Source organism: Psilocybe cubensis, chromosome 12 (assembly GCF_017499595.1).
Source record: "Psilocybe cubensis strain MGC-MH-2018 chromosome 12, whole genome shotgun sequence".
NCBI classification, from domain to species: domain Eukaryota; kingdom Fungi; phylum Basidiomycota; class Agaricomycetes; order Agaricales; family Agrocybaceae; genus Psilocybe; species Psilocybe cubensis.
The window spans coordinates 2,109,216-2,131,528 of NC_063010.1; the positions used below are offsets into that span (position 1 = coordinate 2,109,216).

Here is a 22,313-nt window from a genome sequence, read left to right on the forward strand (position 1 = left end):
ATAACTCTGATACAAGAAGAAAAATAGTAGGTATATCGAGCTTATTTCAGGTTGCCTTGTGCATCAAGGTTGCATTTCTGTCTTCGTACTCCTGGCAACTTCGGTAGAGATTCTCTGCATCCGCTTTCAATGCCGCTAATTTGACTATTTTTATAAAACATTAGTTGGTCAACGGCAAGACTGTAATGTAATTGCTTGAAGCACAAACCTTGCTCAATAAGCTGCGGTTTAAGAACCTTGTTCGTTATCTCTCTTTGAATATCCTCAAATAACTCGGCAAGTGTCCAATAGCTCGACAGCTGCATGATATCTAGAACATGTTCAATCGGAAGACTTTCAACGTCTGGGTGGGTTCCCTTGTAGATGTAGTCTACTCATTATTAATTAGACATAAATGTATCTAAATGGTGACTATAATTTAAAGACATACCTAGAACCGCACGAACACAGTCTGCGGAATAATCCGAAACGTCACACAGAATTGGTTCTTCAGAGGATGCAGCCTTAGCTTCCTTGAATCCTCCGCAGAAGCGATCGTTGAAGTATTCGCTGCAAACAGCCAAAAAGCTTCTGTGGCCTACTAAACGTTCCGCGCTGGGATCACTAAGATCTCCAATGACGAATACGACATCAAACAGCTTGCTATCCTCTCTTAATTTTTGGAACCCCGCGCGAAGCAGTTCCAACTTGGAGCTAGAGCTGGCGGGTGTCTGACTCGACGGATATTGTGGATGGAAAACATCCACCGCCCCTGCGGCGCGTAGCAGTTCTTCATACGGAAGGAGAAATCTACGAACATGCCGAATGTGAGCATCAATATCTTGCTTTTCAAATACCAGCTGCTCAGCGCAGTCCCATATCCATTCGTCTAAATCTTGGTCATTTACATTGAGGAATATATGCTGGTGTTGGGTGTCAGGTGGGATGACAGATTGACCCGCTGTTATCACTTGTTCGTTGAGAAACCGGTATGACTCCTTCACATCATGTATAACGATGCGGCGCTGTGAGGACGACAAGTTCTCCAAACGAGTTAGAAAATGAATGTGTGCTATCTGAGTTTATATATCAAGAGCATGTATATTTTCGTCAGCTATTCACCTTAGGTGTGAAAAGCCGGGACTTACAACTTCTGTGACGCTCGGTTGGCCCAGTTTGGGGTACGCCATAATAACTCTCTGGTGAGGTTGATTGGCAAAGCTTGCCCTTTGGCTCCACGCTACAGACTCGTACTCTTTTCTTACAAGATCAGATGGAGTTACAACTCGCCCCAGTGCGGTCACATTTGACGGGAGATTCAAACCAGGGAGTCGGGTGTCCTCGTTAGGAAGCAGGCGACGAGCGGACATGTCTCTCGGAATAAACGCATATTCATCTAGATCATGCCAAAGATCTTCCCTGTTTGCTGGGACACGCATAGGCAGGATTTCTCCGTACGCTTCGAAAAGAATAGAAGCTCTGTTTGCTTTATCCTCCTCATCCTCTTCGCTCATAGCGTCGAGAACCTCTGCACATTCAAGAAAGCTTTCAAAGTTGAGGCTGCTCTCAGATTTAAGACCATATTTCTGCAGTGCCTGATCGAGTTGCTGAAATTCAGGGTGTATAAAACGATCTGAATGAAGACCAAATACCGCCTCAAACAGAGGTTCTCTGGCGTACAATACGTTTGAATCTCGAGTTATAGAGTTGCAGTTCGGAACTGGGATGACAGTGCTATAAGAAGGGACCAATCGAGGTAGCCATGTTTCCAGAAGTTGTCGGTAAGACTGCAGGTCCTGAGGTGATAAAATATCAGGAAGGATTAACATCTCCCTGAGCTGGTCGTAGTCAATACGAGGGCCGTTCAAGAAACGAAGGGCGCCATATTCAGCCACATATACTCTCATAAAAGGTCCTGCAATAGTCAAGGGAAGACCCTCTGGTAACATATAAACATCTGAAGCTGTGCACAGTTCCTCTGCTGATCCAGAACGGGCGCCAATCCACAGCGGGAGTCTCTGCGCTACTGGTTGGAGCTCTGGAGGTAATTCATGGTCGATACTACGACGAACCCAGTTCGCAAAAGCGTCTTGCACGTCGGGAGGCATATCTAATACGATCTCCGTTATGTTACTTTGTAAAGGTCCTGGAAGAGCCTTCAATACATTTTCGAGGTTGAACATCGGATAGCCGTCGTTGCGGAATATGTCCATTAGAGAGGGGGGAATGCCATTATCTGATACTCGGACGATGTTTAAACCCAGGCGGGCAAGAAACATCCGTATGAGTTCGTACTGCTCGGTATTACCATCCACCAGCAAAGTCGACACGTCTTTACAGCTCGATAAAGAAGCGAACCAATTATTGCGAACAAGTGGTACCAGAGGAAGGTTGGATATGTCATCTGTGACAAGACCGAGGTGGTTGTACTCGTCCCAAGTTTCCCAGAAGTCGCCGATCCAATCTGAGAGCTCTGGGGAAGCCTCGAAGGGAAATGATAGTGGCAAAGGGAATTTGGCCGAAATAAACATGCTGAGTGACTCAGTATTAAGAATAGCGACATTAACGTCAATCTTCAATAATACTTCTTTTAGCTTCCTTTTAAGTTGTGGATGAACAAAGTACTGTTGAGGGAAATTGTGGTGCGTGGATGGCGTTTTCGGCATCCATGCATAGAAATTGAACGAAGCATTACTGCGACTTTGTAGAGTGCCGAGGGTGCCGCTTTCAAGAGGAAGTATAGGAGCACCATGCATATTTGCCACTCCATCCATTTGGTCGCCAAGAAAATACGCAATGATTTCTTCAATATCTTGGAAACGGGAGAGACTGGGGGAGAGGATCCCAGAAGACGCGGCTCGTACGATTTCAGCTTTCACAAATTCCGGAGATACAACGGAAAGACTTGATTTCTTCATCAATTGAAATATACTTTTTGAAGGTTTTGCAACTGTAGCTGGGCGAAGTAAGGATAACAACCTCTCAACGCTGGCCGGTTCTTCCCCAGAAAGAACAGCTTCCTGAGGTGTAAGCCGTATTTCTGGATCATATGCGCTGCGTAACACTTGTCGATGAGACTCTTTAAGATGATTTGAGTAAAAGGAGTCGATAATTAATCGAGAATATGGGTCCTCCGTTTGATGACGAGGCAGTCCTGGCCACCAAGATTTATTGGTGTCGTGTGATAGAAGCAATTTTTGAAGTAAGCAGAGGTACAATGGTGGGATGACGTTAGAGAGAAGCCATGTGTTGAACTTATTCTCTAGTACATCAAGCCGTATGCTTCGCCTATCGGGGGATAATAGAAAAGAAGCCATTACATGCGCTGGGAGTGATGTTTGAAGACTTAGAGGTAGAGTCGAAAAAAACCTGTGAGGCTGTGGACTATGAGAAGTTGCGTTTCTTAAAACTGCAAGACCTGCCAAAGCAGGCAGTCTTGGTCTACTTGTAGATAAGATGGGTGTGAGGATATCATGGGGTATACTTGACTTTGCCACAGACGTCTTGACGGTTTGCCAAGTTGAAGTACTGCCCTCACTGTCAGTGATGTTAACTTGGGCGCAGGAGAATCCAGTATCCGGTTCAACTTCTTCCTCGCTACGATGGGCAGAAACAGACCATGACTCTTCTAAATCCCCCATAGCGTTGCGGTTGAGCTTGGTGATAGTATCAATTCCGGTAAAAAGTAAACACTCGCTTGCCGAGCAGCCATCAATTGCTGAGCGTCTAAAGTCTTGTAGGATGTGGTTGATATCCTCGGCTGTGTAAGTGCGTTGAGATATGGCCTTGGTTTCAATTCCTTTCAAGTGTCGACTATTACGAAGGGGAAGGATAAATATGGTCTACAATCTGAATTTAGAATGATTCCTCACTATTACATACGGAAAAGAGACATACCCCTTGGAATGATCCTTCGTTCGCGATTCCGAAACCGAATAAACCATCCACGCAAGCAAGATGACTGGGATAATACCTGTGCTTACGGTCATCATGCTGAATAAAAAGTACATAAAATGACCCTTACTCCCGAACACGCTTGAGAGGTAGCATTAATGATGCCTGATCACGGATAGGTAGGTGTTCTTTCGAAGGGTTCAAAAACAATACACTCGAGTTTGATACAACGATGGCCATCTGAAATATTGTGAAATAGTATACAGGGATTACTGTAAAATACGTACCTCGGTGAAATGGAACATCGTAAGTGCCCCAAGTCCAAATTGACCTATTGTATCTCCCTTCCCTTCCTTGCCTCCGATCCCTGTTCGCCGGATACCAATAAAATCAGAATCTGTGAATACTGAGTTGTTATACACCACCAAAGTAGGTGAGGTACAAAACGGAATCATCGAATCTGAGAGTGCCCGGATGTTCTCATCTAGAATGGGGTGGTAATAATTGACAAGCAGTGAGAATTGAGTAGCACCAGCGTCAACTGCGTTTGCGAGGAATTCTGTGGCAAACTGTTTATCTTTATACTGCTCTAGATTGTTGCGCACAGTAGTGACTAGATGTTGACCCATGTCGACGTATGAATCACTGAAGTCGACGTATTTCAAACCTAACCGATTCAATCCCAGTTTCCTCGCTAATGGCTCCTCCAAAAGTTCATGAGCAATGCGGTCATCACCAGAGGACACAAGATTGGCATGACTACCAATGTCATTGAAATAAAGTTCCTCAATCGGGAGTAACTGGCATGAAGCGTCAGGGACGAGGATTTGAGCACGCTCAGCGTCCGTGAAGTCAGATTTCAATGATCGTAGCATGTTAAGAGACATGCTGAGGTTATGCAAAGAGGGGGGCTCTTCTCGAAGGGCCTTTAGATTAGCGATAATGGCTTCGGTAGTGGGACTACGGGAAACCACATTTTAATTTAAATTTTTTGGAAGGTTTTAAAGGAACATGTACCTTTCCTGGCAGCCCATCAGCTCCAAAAATTCTCGCATCTTTTTGTCCAGAGAAAGCACTTGATAGAAGCCCGATTCTGGAATGGAGACAACAAATACGGCGTTTTGCGTTTCCACAAGATGACTATCAGTGGTTGGTACCCACTTTCGCCCGGAAGTTACCCTTTTCAACTCAGCAAAGTCTGTTGGGTTGCAGGAGCGAGTGCTGAGCTCTTTGACGATATCATGAACTTTCATAAAGTTGCCATCTTCCTCCGTTAGGACTCGTTCGAGCTGGTTGATTAGAACCTCTCTTGAAAGGGGGGCGTCCCATCCTAGAGCGTGAATCAACGACGATGGAATTTTGAACGAGTCCATGGTATCCAAAACTCGATCAAAGAGATTAGGATTGGTTAGATTCCCATCCCTGCATTCTGCATAACCGCGCAATCCTTTATCGGTTGGTAGCCATTTTTGTTTGGGATTAAGTCGAAGTCCCGAGCAATCAAAGCGGGAGCTGATAATGAGATTCAGCAACGCCCTCGAGACTTCGATGGCACCTGGGGATAATGAACTAGAAATATGCTCGATACGTTCCTGTACTATTTCTGTGGTTAAGGCCGAGCGCAGCATGCGCAAATCTTGCAACAGACTGACGATCTTCTTCTCTGAGTCTGAGACCGCACGCGCTTGGAATGACGGACTGGATACGTAAAGCGCGTGTAATTTTGATTTCGGGTCCACCACATCGACGGCTTTCTGCTGCGAGCCGTCCATCACAGTGACAAACTTGATGTCGCGTAATGTTTGAAAAACTATGGGGGGAACATGGTTACGATATCGATTGAGGTAGGACAAGGTGGCCACCTTCACATGGTCCGGCTGAGAAGTAAAGTGTTTGATCGTCAAAGAAAGGACGTCAATAACTGACAATCGTTTCGACGTATCCGGCTCAAGATAGTCCAAAAGATTTGAAATACTTGTGTCAAGCTGAATAAATGCTACCCCTTCTACTATTGGCAAGAAAGGCGGATTGTCGACTGCTCTCAAAGATACTTCATGTGGTATTTGATCCCAGGTAACAACAATACCTGCAGAGTTCAAAGGTGGGAAGGTGGCAATAGGAAAAATTGGCATGCCCTTCAATCGGCCAATGTGCTCCATAGTGAAAGGGCCATTTCGCATGACGCACCCTGCGGCATTCCCGACCACGTGCCTTAGAATGGTAGTGCACGTATCCGCGGAAAACGTAGGCCCACGAGCACCAGGGGATGGTTGAGGCAAGGATTCCAGAAGGGCATGAATGTCTGAGATTTTTCGAACCAGTTGATGAGATTCAATGATGTTCTGAGAAACGTGGCTAACGTCTGCGTCGAGGAAAGGTATGCCAACCAAAGATAGATGTCGAACTATTTTTGGATGTTCCCCAAGCGATTTGAATAAAGGCGTCATTACCTTCCGTAGGCCTTGTGTAGATGGCAAGAGGTAGAGATCGCGGACACTTTTCAACAGCTCTTCTTTCTGGTCGTAAGTGCTGGTCCAAAACCAAAACGCCGAAAGCCACTTGATAGCTCGAGGGTCGGTGCGGAGGAGGGATAAGTCTAGTCCAAGCTTGTTCGGGTAGATCGAGAGATATTCAACGATGCGGGGTATAGAAAGTGTTTCAACATTGAGATGCATCGGTCCCAAAGTTCGGAGACTCTCCGCTGCTTTCACAGGAAGGAAATGCAAAGGAATAGCCTCATCATCACATGCCCCGAAGACATTGTACTCGACTTCACTTAACATAGTGTAAGACCTTATTCCAGGGATGCCCTTAGCAGATAGGGACACTGTACGATCATCGACGACGGGGATGATGGGCAGACCAATAAGGTTTTGCACATTCCCACTGGAAAGTAGATATTCGATAACTATTTTCTTGTCACCTTTTGAAGCAATCCGTATTGTATCTCTCTCCTATTTTGACAAAATTTGATAAAAAAAAATCGGACATTTAATATAAACAACTCACGAGTAGTGATTTGTGGGCTTCCTCAGGGGATAAGAACCTGAACCCGCCCGAGCTCTTAATCAAGCCATGAATATATCGAGGCGGGCAGGTAAATTGTAGCCCCATAGCGGTGAGGGCATCCAGCAATGCTAGTGGTGTTTTTGGTTCCGCGGATATAACAACATCGAGTGTTTTGTACTCGATGCTCAACGAAGGTGATTGGCTGTGCTGATATAGTGGCCAGGCATGCGAAAGGGAAGAGGTTATTGCAGCGAAGACGCGCTGAGGCATCAAATTCCAGTAGACACCCTCGCCACTGGTAGGAGATCCCTGAGGGGGTGGCCAAGTATCAAAGACCTTTGGAACGTTGTCCTTTTCAATAAGAATTTCGATTAGTATCTTCCATGCCTGTGGGATATAATGGTCGAACAACAAGCGATTCCACAAGATGGTGAGACTTTGACAAGTTAGATTAACACAACGTGTTAGAGAAAGGTGCTTACTGCCGATCACTTCCATGTACGATACCTGCTGTCTGTGGGTTGACAAGGTGCTGTCGCGATTCCTCGATAGCAAACAATCCATGAATATGCACGGGGAACCCTGTGGATATCGGTAAAGGCAGATGCATGAAAAGCTGACCCGATGTCCCCGTGCTGGACTTCGCATCCAAAGGGAATGCAATGCCAATGTTTGGCGTTAGCTTGTTGTTTCTTAGGATCTCAGTGGCATCTCCTGGAAAGGTCTGTGAAAGGAGCTTGATGGCTTCATCCTTTGAGAACGAGCATTGGAGAATGCGCCATTGTTCGGTTTTGACCAAAGGGTCCGAGTCACGTTTAATCGTAGTCGTAAAAAGATATGTTTCCCATTCCAACCCATGATTGACGTGTGACGCTGACACCGAGAGGGTTGCTAAACGTTTGTGCATCCCTGTCTCTTCAACTTGATGGAATTTTACCGAACGTAAGTGCCGGAGGAAAAGAAGGGATATTGCGAGCTCTCTGTCGATATACTTGGAAAAAATTTCTGAAGCAAGCTCTTCGGGCTGCACAACTTTCGAACTGATTTTGCTGGGTTCAGTCCTCAGCGGGCAACGAATGACAGTCCCCTTGAAGTCTCTACGCCCCTCGTGTATAAAGAAGAGGAAGGGCGCCAATTGATCCGGATAATGTGTAATCATGGACGAAAGATTTTCTTTAAATCCTGGCGACCCAGTAAACGTCGATAAAGGGTCAAACATTGCTATGTAATTTCCGGAGATGATTTGAGGACAGTCCGTAATCTATACACAAAGTTCAGAACGTTGATACGCTGATAAAGGTATCAGGCATACATTGAACAGGGATCGGAATCCGACACCAAATTTGCCAATTTTACTGGGGTTGCATGTTTGTTAAGCGGAATGGCCCAGAAGTGAACAATGACTAAAACGCACGATATATCATCTACTTTAGATGATTCATGGGCATACTGCAAAGCATGCCAGTCGCTATCGTTGAACTCGGCATCGTTGTACGCTAACAGCGCTGGTCCCTGGGTTGATGCCAGTCCTGGGTGAAACAACGATTTTGTTGGATGTTGTCGGTGGTCGAGAACGAAAACCTTCAGGTAGATGAAGGAGTTGGCATGTCACGGAGCTAACGGGTACGCACCTGTTCCGACGCCCCTGCATCCTCTGAGTTCTGCTTTATCTCTGAAATCTGGCCTAGAGAGTATGGATATCGCTGAATTATACCCCGTATGACGCTAACAGGCGTCGCTGTTTGCCCAAACCCTTGGCTCATCTTGAAGGTGGGAGTCAAAGCCAGCCAAAGGCTCTATTTTCGAGGTGTCTTATCGATGGCCTCGATGCAGTATGCAGGCGCTTATGGCGCGAAGCAGGCGAATCCAGGAACTCAGCTGACTTCATCTTGAAATATCCCCTGATGAGTTAATTGTCAAACTAAGTTTGGAGGAAATATGGACTAACAGCTGGCTTTCATCATTCCAGAGATGTAGCAGGTTTTCCATCCCTTCTGTACATTGTTGTAGATATACGGTATTGATTCTATACCCGTTGAACGAATTTGAAGAGCGGTAATCGAACAACGAGTGGACCTAAAGTGGACCGCGCGAACTGCATGCGGCGGAGTTTCAACGTGTGTGGCGGAGCTGCAATGCGGCCCCTAACAGATAAACGCGATCGAGGAGAAACGTGACCTTCGCGTCAACACAAGCAAATAAGCGCGACACTAATTAAGCGTGCGTGATCAACAAACAGCTTTCTCTTCTGTACCACCATCATCTTCAGTTGCTGACTTCAAGAAGCCACACTCGGCTCTCCCCAAGTTTTAGTAACCCCTACTCTTCAACAACACATCAAACATGTCTGGACGTGGCAAAGGTGGAAAGGTACGTTTTCAGCCCAGGTACATTATAAGCTCGTTATTCATCTTTATTGGTGGCTGTTGTTAGGGCCTCGGAAAGGGTGGTGCTAAGCGTCACCGCAAGATTCTTCGCGACAACATTCAAGGTATGTGGCACATTTTCATTGTCATTGGGAACTTTTAAATCGATGCCATGTCTTCGTGTGTCCTCGCAGGTATCACCAAGCCTGCTATTCGCCGTCTCGCCCGTCGTGGTGGTGTAAAGCGTATCTCTGGTCTCATTTACGAGGAGACACGTGGCGTCCTCAAGATCTTCCTGGAGAATGTTATCCGTGACTCTGTCACCTACACTGAGCATGCCAAACGGTGAGTGCCAACGTCTTGTGTCTGTTGGCTTTCTATGGCTCATGAACATACCCACAGCAAAACTGTCACTGCCCTCGATGTCGTCTACGCCCTCAAGCGTTCTGGCCGCACTCTGTACGGTTTCGGTGCTTAATTTGAGTGGTACCTCGCTATGGTATGTCTCTCTTTGTTCTCACTCAACTACACTTACTAAACCAACGCCTCCATGCAGCCTCCTCTCAATGTTTTGTATTCAATGCCCATGAATATGCCGTCTGGATCTCTCGTCTTTCATTCAATGTACAATTTGTATAATAGTCCCTCAATATTATACCTCGCCATGGTGTTATGATTATTGATGACAAGCCCTTCTTGAGAGATGAATGCTTTAAAACCCTTGATCCCGAAAATGAATCACAGGATCTAGCAACATATGTAGATCAAAGTAAATGAGTCGAAGAACAGCGAAGGCGCATATTGTGTTGCCTGAACTGGGGATATGTTTTGCCCCGATGGATGTCGAGACCTCTCGACCTGTTTGACCCCAAATTGTAGTGACTCATAGGTTACGCGGTGGCGGAACCGAAATATATTGTTTGCAGCTGCAGGGGTGTTCTCTTTAGCTTATTCCCTTTCTGAATTTCGGTATACAGCGGGGTGAGCTGTTTGACGAGCTGAGAACCTGACGTGCACTTAAGCTGAGGAATTGGAAAGAAAATAATAGTGAAAGTAGAAGGCTGAGAGTGCACTCAGTCCGTTTGCCTCAAATCAAATGAAACGATTGTGCCAAGTTCCAAATCATGGGTAGCCTAACATAGCATATGTAACGGGTCAGGAGGAGTGCCGATGGGAAGTGCCTATCGTCATTTCACTGTTTGCACGGGTATTGATTATAAAGTGGCAACAGGTTGTCGATACAGGTCTGAACGTTCAACCTTACAGAAATACGCTCAAGCAGCAGAGGGCTTCAATGTGGGCGAGGGAGAATTTTGCTTTTCAGGTTTGGCCTATTCCTGCACAGCCGCAGGAGATAAGGATGACAGTTATGTCTGGTCATTTGTCAAACTTTCGATATTAGAATTGCAACAGTGTATGATGTCCTTGAAATGAAACGGGATTTCTTGTGACTATGACACTACGTCGCAACATTCACTAAAGTCCCGTCTGACGAAACGAATCGTATCGTCAGACAGGACTTTTGCCACTCGCTTAAGCATTACGGTTTCTAAACATTGCCATTGACGAGAGTAGTACAATTCGGTATATGGAGCTTTGGGAGTTAAACTTTTGTGAATTCTCGCCCTCTCCCACTGGCTCAAGTAATACAGTGCCAAAGGTCAGTCCAACGAACCACCAAACAGTCCCTGATCTATTTATAGATACTAGCTTTGGCGCACTGTCCGCGCCTGTCTTCATCAGCATGGATGTGGACGTCCTGAGGGACAACTTCAATGCTGTTTAGTTTTGTCTTGTGGTATAAAGCACACATATACATTAAACGACATGGCAAAGTAGTTAGAGATCGTCTGAGAACACAACCTCATGCGTTCTGAGTTTACGGTTCTGACGAGGTAGAAGATTAGTATAATTCAAAGGTGTATGCCGAAATTGAGGTCCCAAAATTCCGATCCACAAGCACTGTTTAATTTTCAGCCAATTTGCAATGCAAATCCTTCGATTTCCTGCTTGACCCAAGACTGACCTTGCCACCTCAAGGCGCCCTGCAAGGTAAAGGGCATCTGAGGGCCCTGCGGAATGATTAGGCGCTTTGTCAGCTCGCGTCAACGGTGAGATGGCCGAGCGGTCTAAGGCGCCAGACTAAGGTACGATCAGGACATTTGATGTCCTCGCAGTTTCTGCGTAATCTGGTCTTTCGGGGCGTGGGTTCGAATCCCACTCTCATCACATCTTTTTGTTATGCTGTGGCAGTTTTCAGTGTCAACTGGTTACTCTTTTTTCTGGATTGAAAAACTCAATCAATTCTACGCTCGCCCATTGAGGGTGTCCAAATTATTGCCTAACGGTTTCTAAATCAAATTAACGATAGAACTACGATAGGAATTTCAGTAAGTATGCCATTGATTGCTCCCAACCACTTCATGCCTTGAAGCCTTTTGTACCCTTAGGAATTATTCCCAAAAAGTAATTTTCGATGAGGAGAGGGCTACCTAATTGTAGTGGCAGGTTATAACGAACACTCTTCTTAAAGAAATCGAAAGATGTCTTGTGAGTGTAATACTAACAAGTGCCATCTATTACGATGATTTTTTATTTTAAATTTTAAATTTACAAACGGAAAGAAACGATATGGCCGAGGGGTGAAAAAGAATGCTGCGCTAAAGTACTTCAGAACCTGATACCTTGATAATCGACAAAAAGATGTGATGAGAGTGGGATTCGAACCCACGCCCCGAAAGACCAGATTACGCAGAAGCTGCGAGGACATCAAATGTCCTGGTCGTTATACCTTAGTCTGGCGCCTTAGACCGCTCGGCCATCTCACCATGTATACCTGGTCACCAAAGGGCTTTACAGCGTCTATTGCTTGCGCCAGCCTTTTTTTAAAAAATGAACTTGCTGTCGTAAATGACAGCCACGCCTCAAAACCTCCTAAATGGAATTGCAGACGTCAGACTTTGACATTATGGTAGCGTTGGCCTCCACCCTTGGCACAGGTAGTACCCTTCTCTAGAGGTCGCACGGCTCGAACTCGGCTTGATATAGCTGACGTGGTTAAAATTAGGCTTCAGTTTATCGTCCTTGAATTGTTCGAGAAGTGGGTGGGCAAAAAATTTCATTCTGAACTTCGAGTTAGTAAAATCACATTGATGAGGCAAGAATACGACGCACAGAAGAACTCCGCCCCTACGTCTTCCGATACTCTCTGCCGTTCGAAGATGATTTGTAGCAAACTCGAACACCGCTTCGCAAATTTGAAGGCTGTCCTCGATATCATGAGCATTGTTGCCTGACACGTTGGCAGCCATATCGGAGAGAACAACGTCGACCTTTCCATCTGGATTGTCGTGACTCCGTAAAAGATTTTTGATAGCCAGTGTGGTTGATGAAAGCAAAAAATCAGCTTGAAGCGTTTGGACACCAGGAATGGATTCAATCTTTAACAAGTCTACAGCAATGATGGTCCCTCGACCCGTCATATTCCCGGTATTTGGGTCAAGGCTGTCAATGTTGAGAGGGTCGAAATAGTCCAATTCTTCTGTACGTTTTGAGTTCCATTTCTTGCGCTTCGTGCCATTATCTGAAAAAAGGGAAACGATATACAAAGATGAAGAATATTTTAGAAATAAATTACTTACCTATGGGATGCGATTCTTTTGGAGTTACTGGATTTCTTGAGAGAGGCATCAAACCAGGTGGCGAGCGATTCCATCCCAGTTTGTCTGCGACAACTTGGCTCCATCCTCCAGGAGCCGCGCCCAGATCAACAACTGCATTGACATCCGGATATTCCAAGAACTTGTTAGATTCGTCGTTGATTTCCAGCAACTTAAACGCAGACCTGGCTCTGTATGCCATAGGGTCGCTGAGCCTCTTCTTAACATACGGGTCACGGAATTGCCGCGATGCCCATGACGCCGATTTGGACTTGGACTTTTCCGAAAGTCTTATCAACGATTGTCGGAAGACCATTCGTCCTATGATTCTTGCTTCGGGGGCATTGGTGGATTGTCTGGGACTTGACGCCGTCTGGAACTGAGCAGTCACTGTCAGAGATTCCTGCAGGTCGCGTCAAAGTTGCAGCTAAAGCTGTAGCCAAGCAATTACAAACACAATATTACAATGGAGGATGAATACAACCGAATCATTTACTTCTCCTTCATGGACGCTCCTCAAAGTCTGTGTCCTGGCTACCAGCAGGTCGAATCATTTGGGCAGGATGATATATATGAGGACGAAGAAGTTTTTTACGTTACACTGGATATGGGAAATGTGGAACCGACACTTGTTCCAAGTTCCACATCGTACAGATTAATCGTGCGTTCATAAGCACATTGCTATGTTCTGCGATTTATAGTTTTCCAGGGTTTGGATACTCCAACGCCTTATATTCAACTTCAGGGTACCATTTTGAAGGGGAGACACGATTTGCTTCTAGGGACGGAAATGATATTTACTGATGATAAGGGTACGTGTACTTCGTCACGTCCTCTCTAATGTCACTCAAGTATCTGGACAGAAAGCCACGATTGGAATACCAGATCGGTTGTACATGTTGGCAATACCGAACAACGCGTGGCATTTCAGGAAGTCACCCTGATTCCCAAAATACCTGCCACAGCCAACGAGGTGGCCAATATCAACATGGAACCCTCAACTGAGGAGCGTACTGCCCAGATCGATCGCATGACAGGTCTGTCTGGGCCTCCTCCTCGTGCTTCTCGATCTAGAAAGTCGACTGCAAGCGGAAAGGCTAGGAGTAAAGGGAAAGAAAAGGCCAAGGAGACTGCAACCAGTAGCTCGTATGCGACTCGGTCTTCGAAAGGCAAGGAAAAAGAGGTGGCCCCGCCGTTGGATGACATGCTTACTATGGATGCTACCCATGATGACGATGAAGATACTGACGATATGTACGTGGATGAATGAGATCTCTCACTCAAATCCCAAATGCACTTTCCACACCTGCGCCTCTCTGTCCTCAGCTGCTTTTCACAAATGGTCAGGACATCTAAACCCCAAAAAAACGGTGGGCTTGGGTGGGGTGGGGGGATTGTAACAAAATCCTTGTCGCAGGATAATTTGTGGCAAACTGATTGCATGGCAAACGTCTAGCACTTCATACGCGACTCGCATTCCTCAAAGAAATATTAAGGAGTGCCATGCCATTGGACAATAACCACAACCAACGACGATGATTCACCTTATGCATAAGTTTGCATGCAAACAAGCATCTACCATGACGATGTTGCTTTACAAAGTAAGCAGTTCAATCCACTTCTTCCTTCCTATACTGACGCCCCTCAAATGTGGGTAGCACTTCATAATACCCTACGCCGACTCCTTAGTTTGACAAACTGCTATCAAATTACCCAATGAGGGTCCTCGATCTTCCCCGGCCTTTTCCCTTCTTATGGAGACCAATCTTTCTGGACCGATGGCCATATGTACAACCATATACACCTTCCAGTTGTATTTTCTAAATTTTAAATGCATTGGCACCTGGTTTAAACACCGTCAACTGCCAGCGCAACGGGGAAAATACAAATGGACCCAACGCCAACTCAGAATATTGATCGCATGTTTGGCAGTGGTGCATCCGGCCCCATTGTATGGGCGTCCCCGAACATGGATATCAACAGTATGGAGTTCAAGGGGAAATAATGCAAGTGTTTTGCTACCAGCCTTTTACGCGCGATTCTCTCTTCTAAATGAGCACAGGTCAGATCAATGGTTACCAGTGGATGTCGTTTACCACGACGACTACGACACGAACACCAGGTATGTCGATGCATGAGAAAATCTACACATATGAGGCAAAGAACGGATGTTCCAGGTGTCCTGTTCAGTGCATGTCATCCTCGATAAATCAAGCAGGGCAATCCTCAGTCGTTTCAACCATGCCTCCATACTGATGGCGGAACCACAACTTAACGAAATGTGCACTATCTTTCACCCATTTGGAGCTCTCGGAGCATATGTCGCAGTGTTGTATCGACACGAAGGAGAGACACGGTGATCAGCGCGCCGTTTCTGAACGAAATAAATTTGACTCCCACGATACTCATGATTTTTATGCTTCCATTACTACACTACAGCGGGGAGGACTCGGACTAGGAAAACAAGCGAAGTCTGTACAAGTAAGTTATTAATAATCTCTACCCAGCGTTGATATCTTTAACGATGGAAAACATGAGGTATCGAATTTATGAACCGCATCTGGGCATCGCGGTAAGTGTCTGGGACGGCCTTGACGTCTCCACCTTGCAGCTGCAACACAGTCTAAACGCCAAATTATCTCTTCTCAGAGCCAAGTTTAGGCAGGGAAAAAAACCAAAATTGGCTTACAGGCTTGGAGACGGAATATTCCTCCCATTTTGGGCCTGCAATTGCAAAAGTGTGATTGATAAGTTCATCCATCTCGCCTTGATATTTGCAATGTCTATGGGTACTTACGGTTACTTCCTTTCCCATCGTTGGGATTGAGCGTAACTGCAAACGAGATCCAGTAGTCTTGCATCATGATTTGCAGAGCTTCTGCGGCCGCTGTACCATTCGTCACCCCAGTGATCACAAACGGGATCTCAGCACCATGAGTGACTACCGTATCGAGTCAGTGAACCATGAAACAGGGTCTCAGGATGGTTCGAACGTTATGTACCTGCAATTGATCCCGGAGCGACTGTCCTCGGATCCGGAGCGATTGGTGAAATTGCTGTGGGTTCTGTGAACTGGTACCCATACACCGGGATCCCCTGCTCTCTCAGTGAAGTTGACATTGCGCGTCGTGGCGCTTGGAAAATCCAATCTCCCACTGCAAGATATTTGAATCATCACCCGTTGGGTAAGGAAATAGAGTTACTCACGGATGGCTGCACCGCGCTTGTACTGGCTGCTCAACCCAAACGTTTGGTTACCTGTATTGAACGGTGAACCGAGTGCAGGAATGTCAGGGTAGAGGCGCAGTATCTGCTTCATTGCATTATTTAGCAATTTTTCTCCAAGCAGTGCGGGTTTGCAGAGATCAGTAAGCTGCTTGCTGATCTGCTCCGTCGAATTAACATGCTGGTCAATGAAGAAGGTCCCTGTGACACATTGCTATCAATCCATTAATGTGATGAGAAACAAGTGTTTGATTCATACCTTCATCCAAGTTGGAACCCAGGATGACTGGAAGGCGTGCGGTGGGGATTAATTTCGTCGGTAAGTCTGGGAGTATACCTTGCGGTCCATCAATAGTGGGGAAGTAGGTCAAGTCTGTTCGAACATCGGTGGTTGAGGCCGCGAAGCCTTGAAGAAGGGAAGCGGTGGTAACATTGCCGCGCAGGCAGTCGAATGTGTTGGTGGAATTGGCCAACGAAGCGCACTCAGGTATGGCAGAAATGAAGCTCGTCCACCTGTCTTGATACCTCCCTGGGAGGAAGGAAGGCACAATAGGAGCAGATTGAGCTATCTAGCAATAAACAACAACGTTAGCTCGAGCATCGCAGCGACCTTTCAATGAATACCAACGGCTGCTCTGGCAAGACCCTTTATGTGCTTGCCTAAGAAATGAAGAGTGACAGAGTTTCCGCCGGCGCTTTCTCCAAAGATTGTGACCTAGATATTGAATTGTTAACCTTTAACATTTTTATGCGTACCTCTTATTATAGGAAACCCCACCTTTGATTTGTCGCCTCCAAAAATCTCAATGTTATTTTGGACCCATTTCAAGGCCGCGATTTGATCTTTGATTCCTAAGTTGAGCGACCCTTTCTTGGCAGCCTCTACGGTTGGAGGGAACCCAAGGGGCCCAAGTCGATAGTTCGCACTGACAACTATAATGGGAGTTCCCTAAACATGAAATAAACTTATGTGATGCCATGGGATGTCATTCATCTGAGGAAATCTTACCCTGGTCATGCTTTGAGCGACAAGGCTGGTAGCATTGTATTTCAAAGTAGCACCGGCTGGGGAGAGATTATTACTACACGCGATATACTGCTATCATGCAAGGCTGCATCATACCTGAAAAGGCTCCTGAAATGTAACAAATCAATAGACATTCATTGGAACAAAGACTTGTGGGCTTGCCTCCGTATATCCAAAATAAAATAGGAATCTTTGCGTTCGAAGTAACGTTGGTAGGTCTAAACACATTTAGCTGCAGGCAATCCTCGGAAACCAAAGCTTTAGGGAAGGCCTAGTAGTGAATTGAGTAAATGTCAGATACTAAGAAACTGTAATAAAGCGCAATGTACTGACCGTGTTGAGACAAGACGGACCGAACTTCGTGGCATTAAAAGTCGGGGTGTCGAGAACAGTAGCAAGTACAGGAGGCTTTAGGCGGAGTTCTCCAACTGGTGGTTGTGCAAATGGTATTCCTATTTTTACGTAGAATGAGCTGGCATATAACGATAAGTAGTGTGAGATGGGCGCTAACCGCCAAAAAATTCGACGCCTGATTCTAAAAATGAGGCGCCGGTGATGACTGTGTTCCCAAGCTTGACCTGGGGCACAGCCAAAGTCGGAATAATCAAAGAGAAGATAGGTAGTAGAGAGAGCATGGTTTATGAAGTAGAATTCACTGGACGTCTGGTTTATATATTAATTTTCAGTGCTGCGCCGTATAACTACCTTGCAGAGGGGTCCACTGGATGCCCGAGCGTTGTAGGAATATCGAACGATAATTATTCTATATCCTATATGCCTCAGAGCAAGTAATACGATGCACTCTTGCTATTAAGGACCGGCTTTCGGTTGTAAAACGGGTTGAAATGCGAACGTCAAGGATTTGGGTCCAAAGCTGTGTAGTGCTGTGCAAATTTGCGAAATATGATGACAAAGTTGTGTATCTGCGCCGGCGTCAAGGCATGTGAGAGGTGGTTGTCTGTATATAGGGCTCAACGGTCCTAAAATGTGCTTTTTGGAATATCAGATATAACTGATCAGTTATGTTGGTTAGGGACCTCGGGACACCTGTTAGTCTGAATAGCAGCATTGTGATGAAATTCACTATTATTTCAACAAAATTTACATAGAATAAAATCTGTGCTCTTTGTATTAAGTGCTCAGATGCTCGCGTTTATGGATGGCGCATGTCGTCTGGCTCTGACTGCAGACTCCTGAGGACGTAGCCGACTGTCGCGGTGAGAGGCTAGAGCGGGCACCAACCCGGCAAGTCCCGAAGCATCTCCATCTGAGTTTCTGCCCGAATTGGACGATATTACAAGTTGGAGGATTCACAATAATATTCGTCTTGTTCTTTGATGATTATCACGTTTTACGACCTGAGAATGTACCGAGAACCAAAACGAAACGGAACTTATATATTAGCAAAGTGCCATTTAGCGATGAAATTGTCATGGACGAGTTTTAGCGTCTAGCGCCGACAACAGTGGCCACGAGGTATCCAATGACCTTGGGCGTCAAAGTATGAATGACATTAGAGATAAAGAGTAGATTATCCAATCCAGGCAATGGTTTCTCAATGTCAATTCAAAGGCCGATAGGCCGATTTCTTATCTTGCCGCCCAAGATCATTTATGGTGAAAATAACCAAGCAAGATAACACGTTCCATCACCCCGGCATGAGCTTGTTAAACTCCGGGATAAAAACGACTACATTTGACTGATAAATTGGTATGCATCCTCCGCGTTAAAGGCTCATATATTTTGAGTTGATCTTACACACGCCCTCATATTAGAACATGCAATAATATACCACCACTACCCGTCACATGTAAGCAGTATTTTGACAATTAACTTGAGGACGAAATCAATCCCATAAATCGGTTTCAGAAAACAGCTTTCTCCGGCCATATAACATCATAGAATTAGTGAGGGATCGAAATTCAAAAGAAAGCGCCTTACAAATGATGAGTGTAATGGCGCAAGAATGTGAAAGACGAGTTTTTTTGAATGATAAACAATTATGAAAACAAGTCACTAACGAATTCTTTGAACTTGGCCTTTAGGCCCTAAATATAAGCCATAAAAAATATTTTTTCCCGGTACGATCAAATCGTATTGCTCGATCTGCTGACGTGAAGCAAGTCAGGCAAACAAATGCATGGCAGATACATACTCCACCAGTAGTGTTGATAGAACTTCTCTCTGGACAAGAGTTACAACATAGTGGCTTTGGTGTTTACGTCGTTGAAGGATTTTATCAAACTCTTTGGTTCTAAAATTATCTCTCAGCCGGTCCGCCACCGTCGGTTTATACTTTGTACAGAAGGCGAGCAGACCAACACGGCATGCCGAATGATTGAACCGAAGTAGCTTATCTTGCAGTCATGTCCAGTCATAATCGAAATTAACAGTGACTGGACATTGCGAACTGCAAGGCAGTGGTCAGTGGATGCTAATGCGCTAATGCCTTATGGCGTGTCACTTGTGCATATCTGAAGACTGAACTTAATCGATAAGCTCAAATTGACACGGCCGGTGAACCAGGAATCTTTTATAGTACAGTACCCGTGTGGAGTCCAGCGATTGGTCTATTGTCGAAAATAGTAGTTATTGAAGCCAGTCATTGCACCTGGTGGGCAACACACTTCTCGGGGGAGATTTAGTGAAGCAAAGGTGCACTGAGAAAAGCGGACTTTAATGGCCGCCTTTGGAAATTCGAGCACTTCTAGTTGCAGCCGCCCATCTGTGCTTGAATTTGGTCCGCTAAAGTCGTAATCGGTGGGGGCGTGCGCATCGACTTCCTGAAACGAGAAAATCCATTTACAGACTTGTTGGCCGATGATCCCGACGATGAGACGATAGCGGAAAATAACTAGTGTTTGACAGCAGGTCGCTAACTGGCAATGTCAGTACTACTCAGTCATGTAGGTGTTCGCGCCCAGCGTCACAATGGCGGATGGATACGATCTTTACTCTCTCGACGGACGAGTTTATTTAATTTGTTGTAGCAACGATCCTCGGATGACTTCCTCCTTGGCCGCATGCTGCCGCATGCAACTTATTTCGTTGCTCGGTGATTGGACAGAGTAATTAGACCTCCGACGAAATTGATAAACATAGAATGCTTTGCGGGCCGCAAAGCATTCTATGTTCGGCGGCAACACTCGGCAGCCGGTTACTACTTTGTAAGCGACGATCAAGTTATTTTTCCCCAAGCGGTTTAGATACGAAATAAGGTACTTGAAGGGATGGTTTGCGTGCTGTTCGCTGTCCCTTCCCTTCTGCCCCTCCGTCCTGCGTGCAGGTAGCGTCCAGGTGGTTCTGTCCCTCCAGGAACTTCTTTTGCTCTAGAAATTCCTGGGGATTGGTGGCGTTTGTCTTTTATACTATCGGTTCTGCTTGATTGCATTCTACGCTATCCCACCCACCGTTCGCGAAATGTTTTTCCCTCTAATTTCACTTGTTTCCTGTCTCGTCGCTCATGTCGCAGCGGTACCAACGCCTTCGTCCAATGTAGGGCACGATCATTCGCATAACGTTCGACGAGCGCTCCCAGGCACTTGGTATCACGATGAAGACCATCCTGCACACAGCTTATTTAAACGCGCGCCGGGTGATGGTTCGACATATGCGACTGTGGGTACTCCAGGTGCGAGAAGACTACTCAGTATACAAATACTCTTATTAATTCGTCAATAATTCGCGTCTTTCAGCCTGGTCAGCTGGATTCCCCCAGAGCTCCCCGGACCCGAATGCACTTCCAGCAGAATGGGTCAACGCTCTTAACGCCGCTGTGTCGGCTGGAAAAATTCCAAACATTCCACAGTCCTCGAATACCCCCGGGACGAACCCAGTTTACCCAACGGGGTTCAATCCTAATGGTCCTGAAATTTGTTCCGCAACTGCAAAATGTCGAATTCCTGGCGATATTTGGGACGCGCCCGATGGTCTTTTTGCAAGTTCTTTCGACGATGGACCTACGCCTGTTTGTTTTGCATTTATTCTGAACGTGCTTTTATCCTGAAACTTCACAATAGTCCACTCCTACCCTTGTCAATTTCCTGGGCTCAGTCAACCAGACCACAACGCACTTCATGATCGGTATCAATTTTCTGTATTACCCCAACCAGTTTTTGGCGGCTTTCAACGCGGGCCATGATATTGCGGTGCACACATGGACTCATCCATATATGACCACTCTCAGCAACCTGCAAATAGTTGGACAGGTGCGTCCGTGTTTAATATTAACAATACTTTGTATACTTAACACGTTCTTATTAAACTAGCTCGGGTGGACAATGCAGATGATACATAACTCGACGGGTGGTCGTGTTCCAAAGTACTGGAGGCCACCATATGGCGATTCGGATGCGAGAGTGACCGCTATTGCTAAGGAGGTTTGTCATGTTATGAATTTGTTTTGGACATTGATTTACCTTACCGCTGTAATAGGTATTCGGCTTACAGACTATAATTTGGAATCACGAGTAAGTTTCAAAGCGTTCAGTTTGCACGAAGAAGGGCTAAAAATTATCTCATTAGCACTGAAGATTGGAATAATGGAACGCCGCAGACAATTGGGGTCTCCATGACGGGCTTCTTAGCGTGTCAGTCTCATCACTAATTTACAATCAGTGTATAGTTGACTGACTAAGTTTGTAGCGCCGAAGAGTCCAGGTCTCATCATCCTGGAGCACGAGTTGACAGATAACACAGTCAATGGATTCATTGGAGCGTATCCTCAAATCCAGTCAACTGGGTGGAAATTCTCTTCTCTTGTTAAAGCCATAGGAGATGGGCGCACGTATCGAAATGCTCAGAATTCCCTCTCGAATGATGTTCAACCAGATGGAATTCTAATCTCACCACCTTCCAATGTGACGACTTCGTCGTCGTCGTCGTCCTCATCTTCTTCTTCATCGTCGTCATCTTCGGGGTCATCTTCGTCATCAACAACGTCGTCTTCATCTAGCTCTACGACTTCCAGCGCGTCATCTGCCTCTAACCATGACAGTGGTTCAGACACTAAGTCATCATCAGCGCTCTCCGCCACATTTGTTCCCATCTCTACCCACATCACACTATTAATTCTATGTTTGACCAGCGCCCTCATTGTTGGATCATGACAGTTCGGTGATGACACGATAGACACATTTGTGTTTGCCTGTTGCC

General features: G+C 45.8%; 6 protein-coding genes and 2 non-coding genes across 8 annotated transcripts; 4 read left to right on the forward strand and 4 right to left on the reverse strand.

Moving 5' to 3' along the window:
- Nucleotides 1–46: 46 nt before the first annotated feature.
- On the reverse strand, nt 47–8,645 carry JR316_0012612 (Sacsin; the record flags this gene model as incomplete). Its single annotated transcript, XM_047898235.1, has 13 exons — nt 47–144; nt 209–370; nt 431–1,055; nt 1,128–3,821; nt 3,877–3,952; nt 4,004–4,113; nt 4,161–4,833; nt 4,891–6,827; nt 6,883–7,318; nt 7,365–8,143; nt 8,195–8,237; nt 8,297–8,463; nt 8,514–8,645. 13 exons carry the CDS (start codon nt 8,643–8,645, stop codon nt 47–49), a joined length of 7,932 nt encoding a protein of 2,643 aa, XP_047743124.1.
- Nucleotides 8,646–9,225: 580 nt separating this feature from the next.
- On the forward strand, nt 9,226–9,726 carry JR316_0012613 (Histone H4; the record flags this gene model as incomplete). Its single annotated transcript, XM_047898236.1, has 4 exons — nt 9,226–9,252; nt 9,316–9,373; nt 9,443–9,593; nt 9,651–9,726. The coding sequence occupies 4 exons, from the start codon at nt 9,226–9,228 to the stop codon at nt 9,724–9,726; spliced, it is 312 nt and encodes a 103-aa protein (XP_047743125.1).
- Nucleotides 9,727–11,358: 1,632 nt separating this feature from the next.
- JR316_0012614 lies at nt 11,359–11,477 on the forward strand. The gene has a single exon. It is a non-coding gene; the product is annotated as a tRNA-Leu (tRNA).
- Nucleotides 11,478–11,954: 477 nt separating this feature from the next.
- Nucleotides 11,955–12,076, reverse strand: JR316_0012615. The gene has a single exon. It is a non-coding gene; the product is annotated as a tRNA-Leu (tRNA).
- Nucleotides 12,077–12,214: 138 nt separating this feature from the next.
- Nucleotides 12,215–13,223, reverse strand: JR316_0012616 (Ribosomal RNA large subunit methyltransferase E; the record flags this gene model as incomplete). The annotated part of the gene is made up of 3 exons (XM_047898237.1): nt 12,215–12,371; nt 12,423–12,831; nt 12,890–13,223. The coding sequence occupies 3 exons, from the start codon at nt 13,221–13,223 to the stop codon at nt 12,215–12,217; spliced, it is 900 nt and encodes a 299-aa protein (XP_047743126.1).
- Nucleotides 13,224–13,412: 189 nt separating this feature from the next.
- Nucleotides 13,413–14,177, forward strand: JR316_0012617 (uncharacterized protein; the record flags this gene model as incomplete). Its single annotated transcript, XM_047898238.1, has 3 exons — nt 13,413–13,568; nt 13,617–13,719; nt 13,771–14,177. The coding sequence occupies 3 exons, from the start codon at nt 13,413–13,415 to the stop codon at nt 14,175–14,177; spliced, it is 666 nt and encodes a 221-aa protein (XP_047743127.1).
- A 1,248-nt stretch (nt 14,178–15,425) lies between these two features.
- On the reverse strand, nt 15,426–17,794 carry JR316_0012618 (putative secreted lipase; the record flags this gene model as incomplete). The annotated part of the gene is made up of 12 exons (XM_047898239.1): nt 15,426–15,530; nt 15,597–15,631; nt 15,705–15,848; nt 15,910–16,062; nt 16,115–16,333; nt 16,392–16,701; nt 16,761–16,847; nt 16,911–17,081; nt 17,142–17,197; nt 17,256–17,430; nt 17,493–17,611; nt 17,671–17,794. 12 exons carry the CDS (start codon nt 17,792–17,794, stop codon nt 15,426–15,428), a joined length of 1,698 nt encoding a protein of 565 aa, XP_047743128.1.
- A 2,785-nt stretch (nt 17,795–20,579) lies between these two features.
- On the forward strand, nt 20,580–22,267 carry JR316_0012619 (Chitin deacetylase; the record flags this gene model as incomplete). The annotated part of the gene is made up of 7 exons (XM_047898240.1): nt 20,580–20,790; nt 20,855–21,126; nt 21,179–21,367; nt 21,428–21,538; nt 21,594–21,628; nt 21,684–21,748; nt 21,804–22,267. 7 exons carry the CDS (start codon nt 20,580–20,582, stop codon nt 22,265–22,267), a joined length of 1,347 nt encoding a protein of 448 aa, XP_047743129.1.
- Nucleotides 22,268–22,313: the final 46 nt, after the last annotated feature.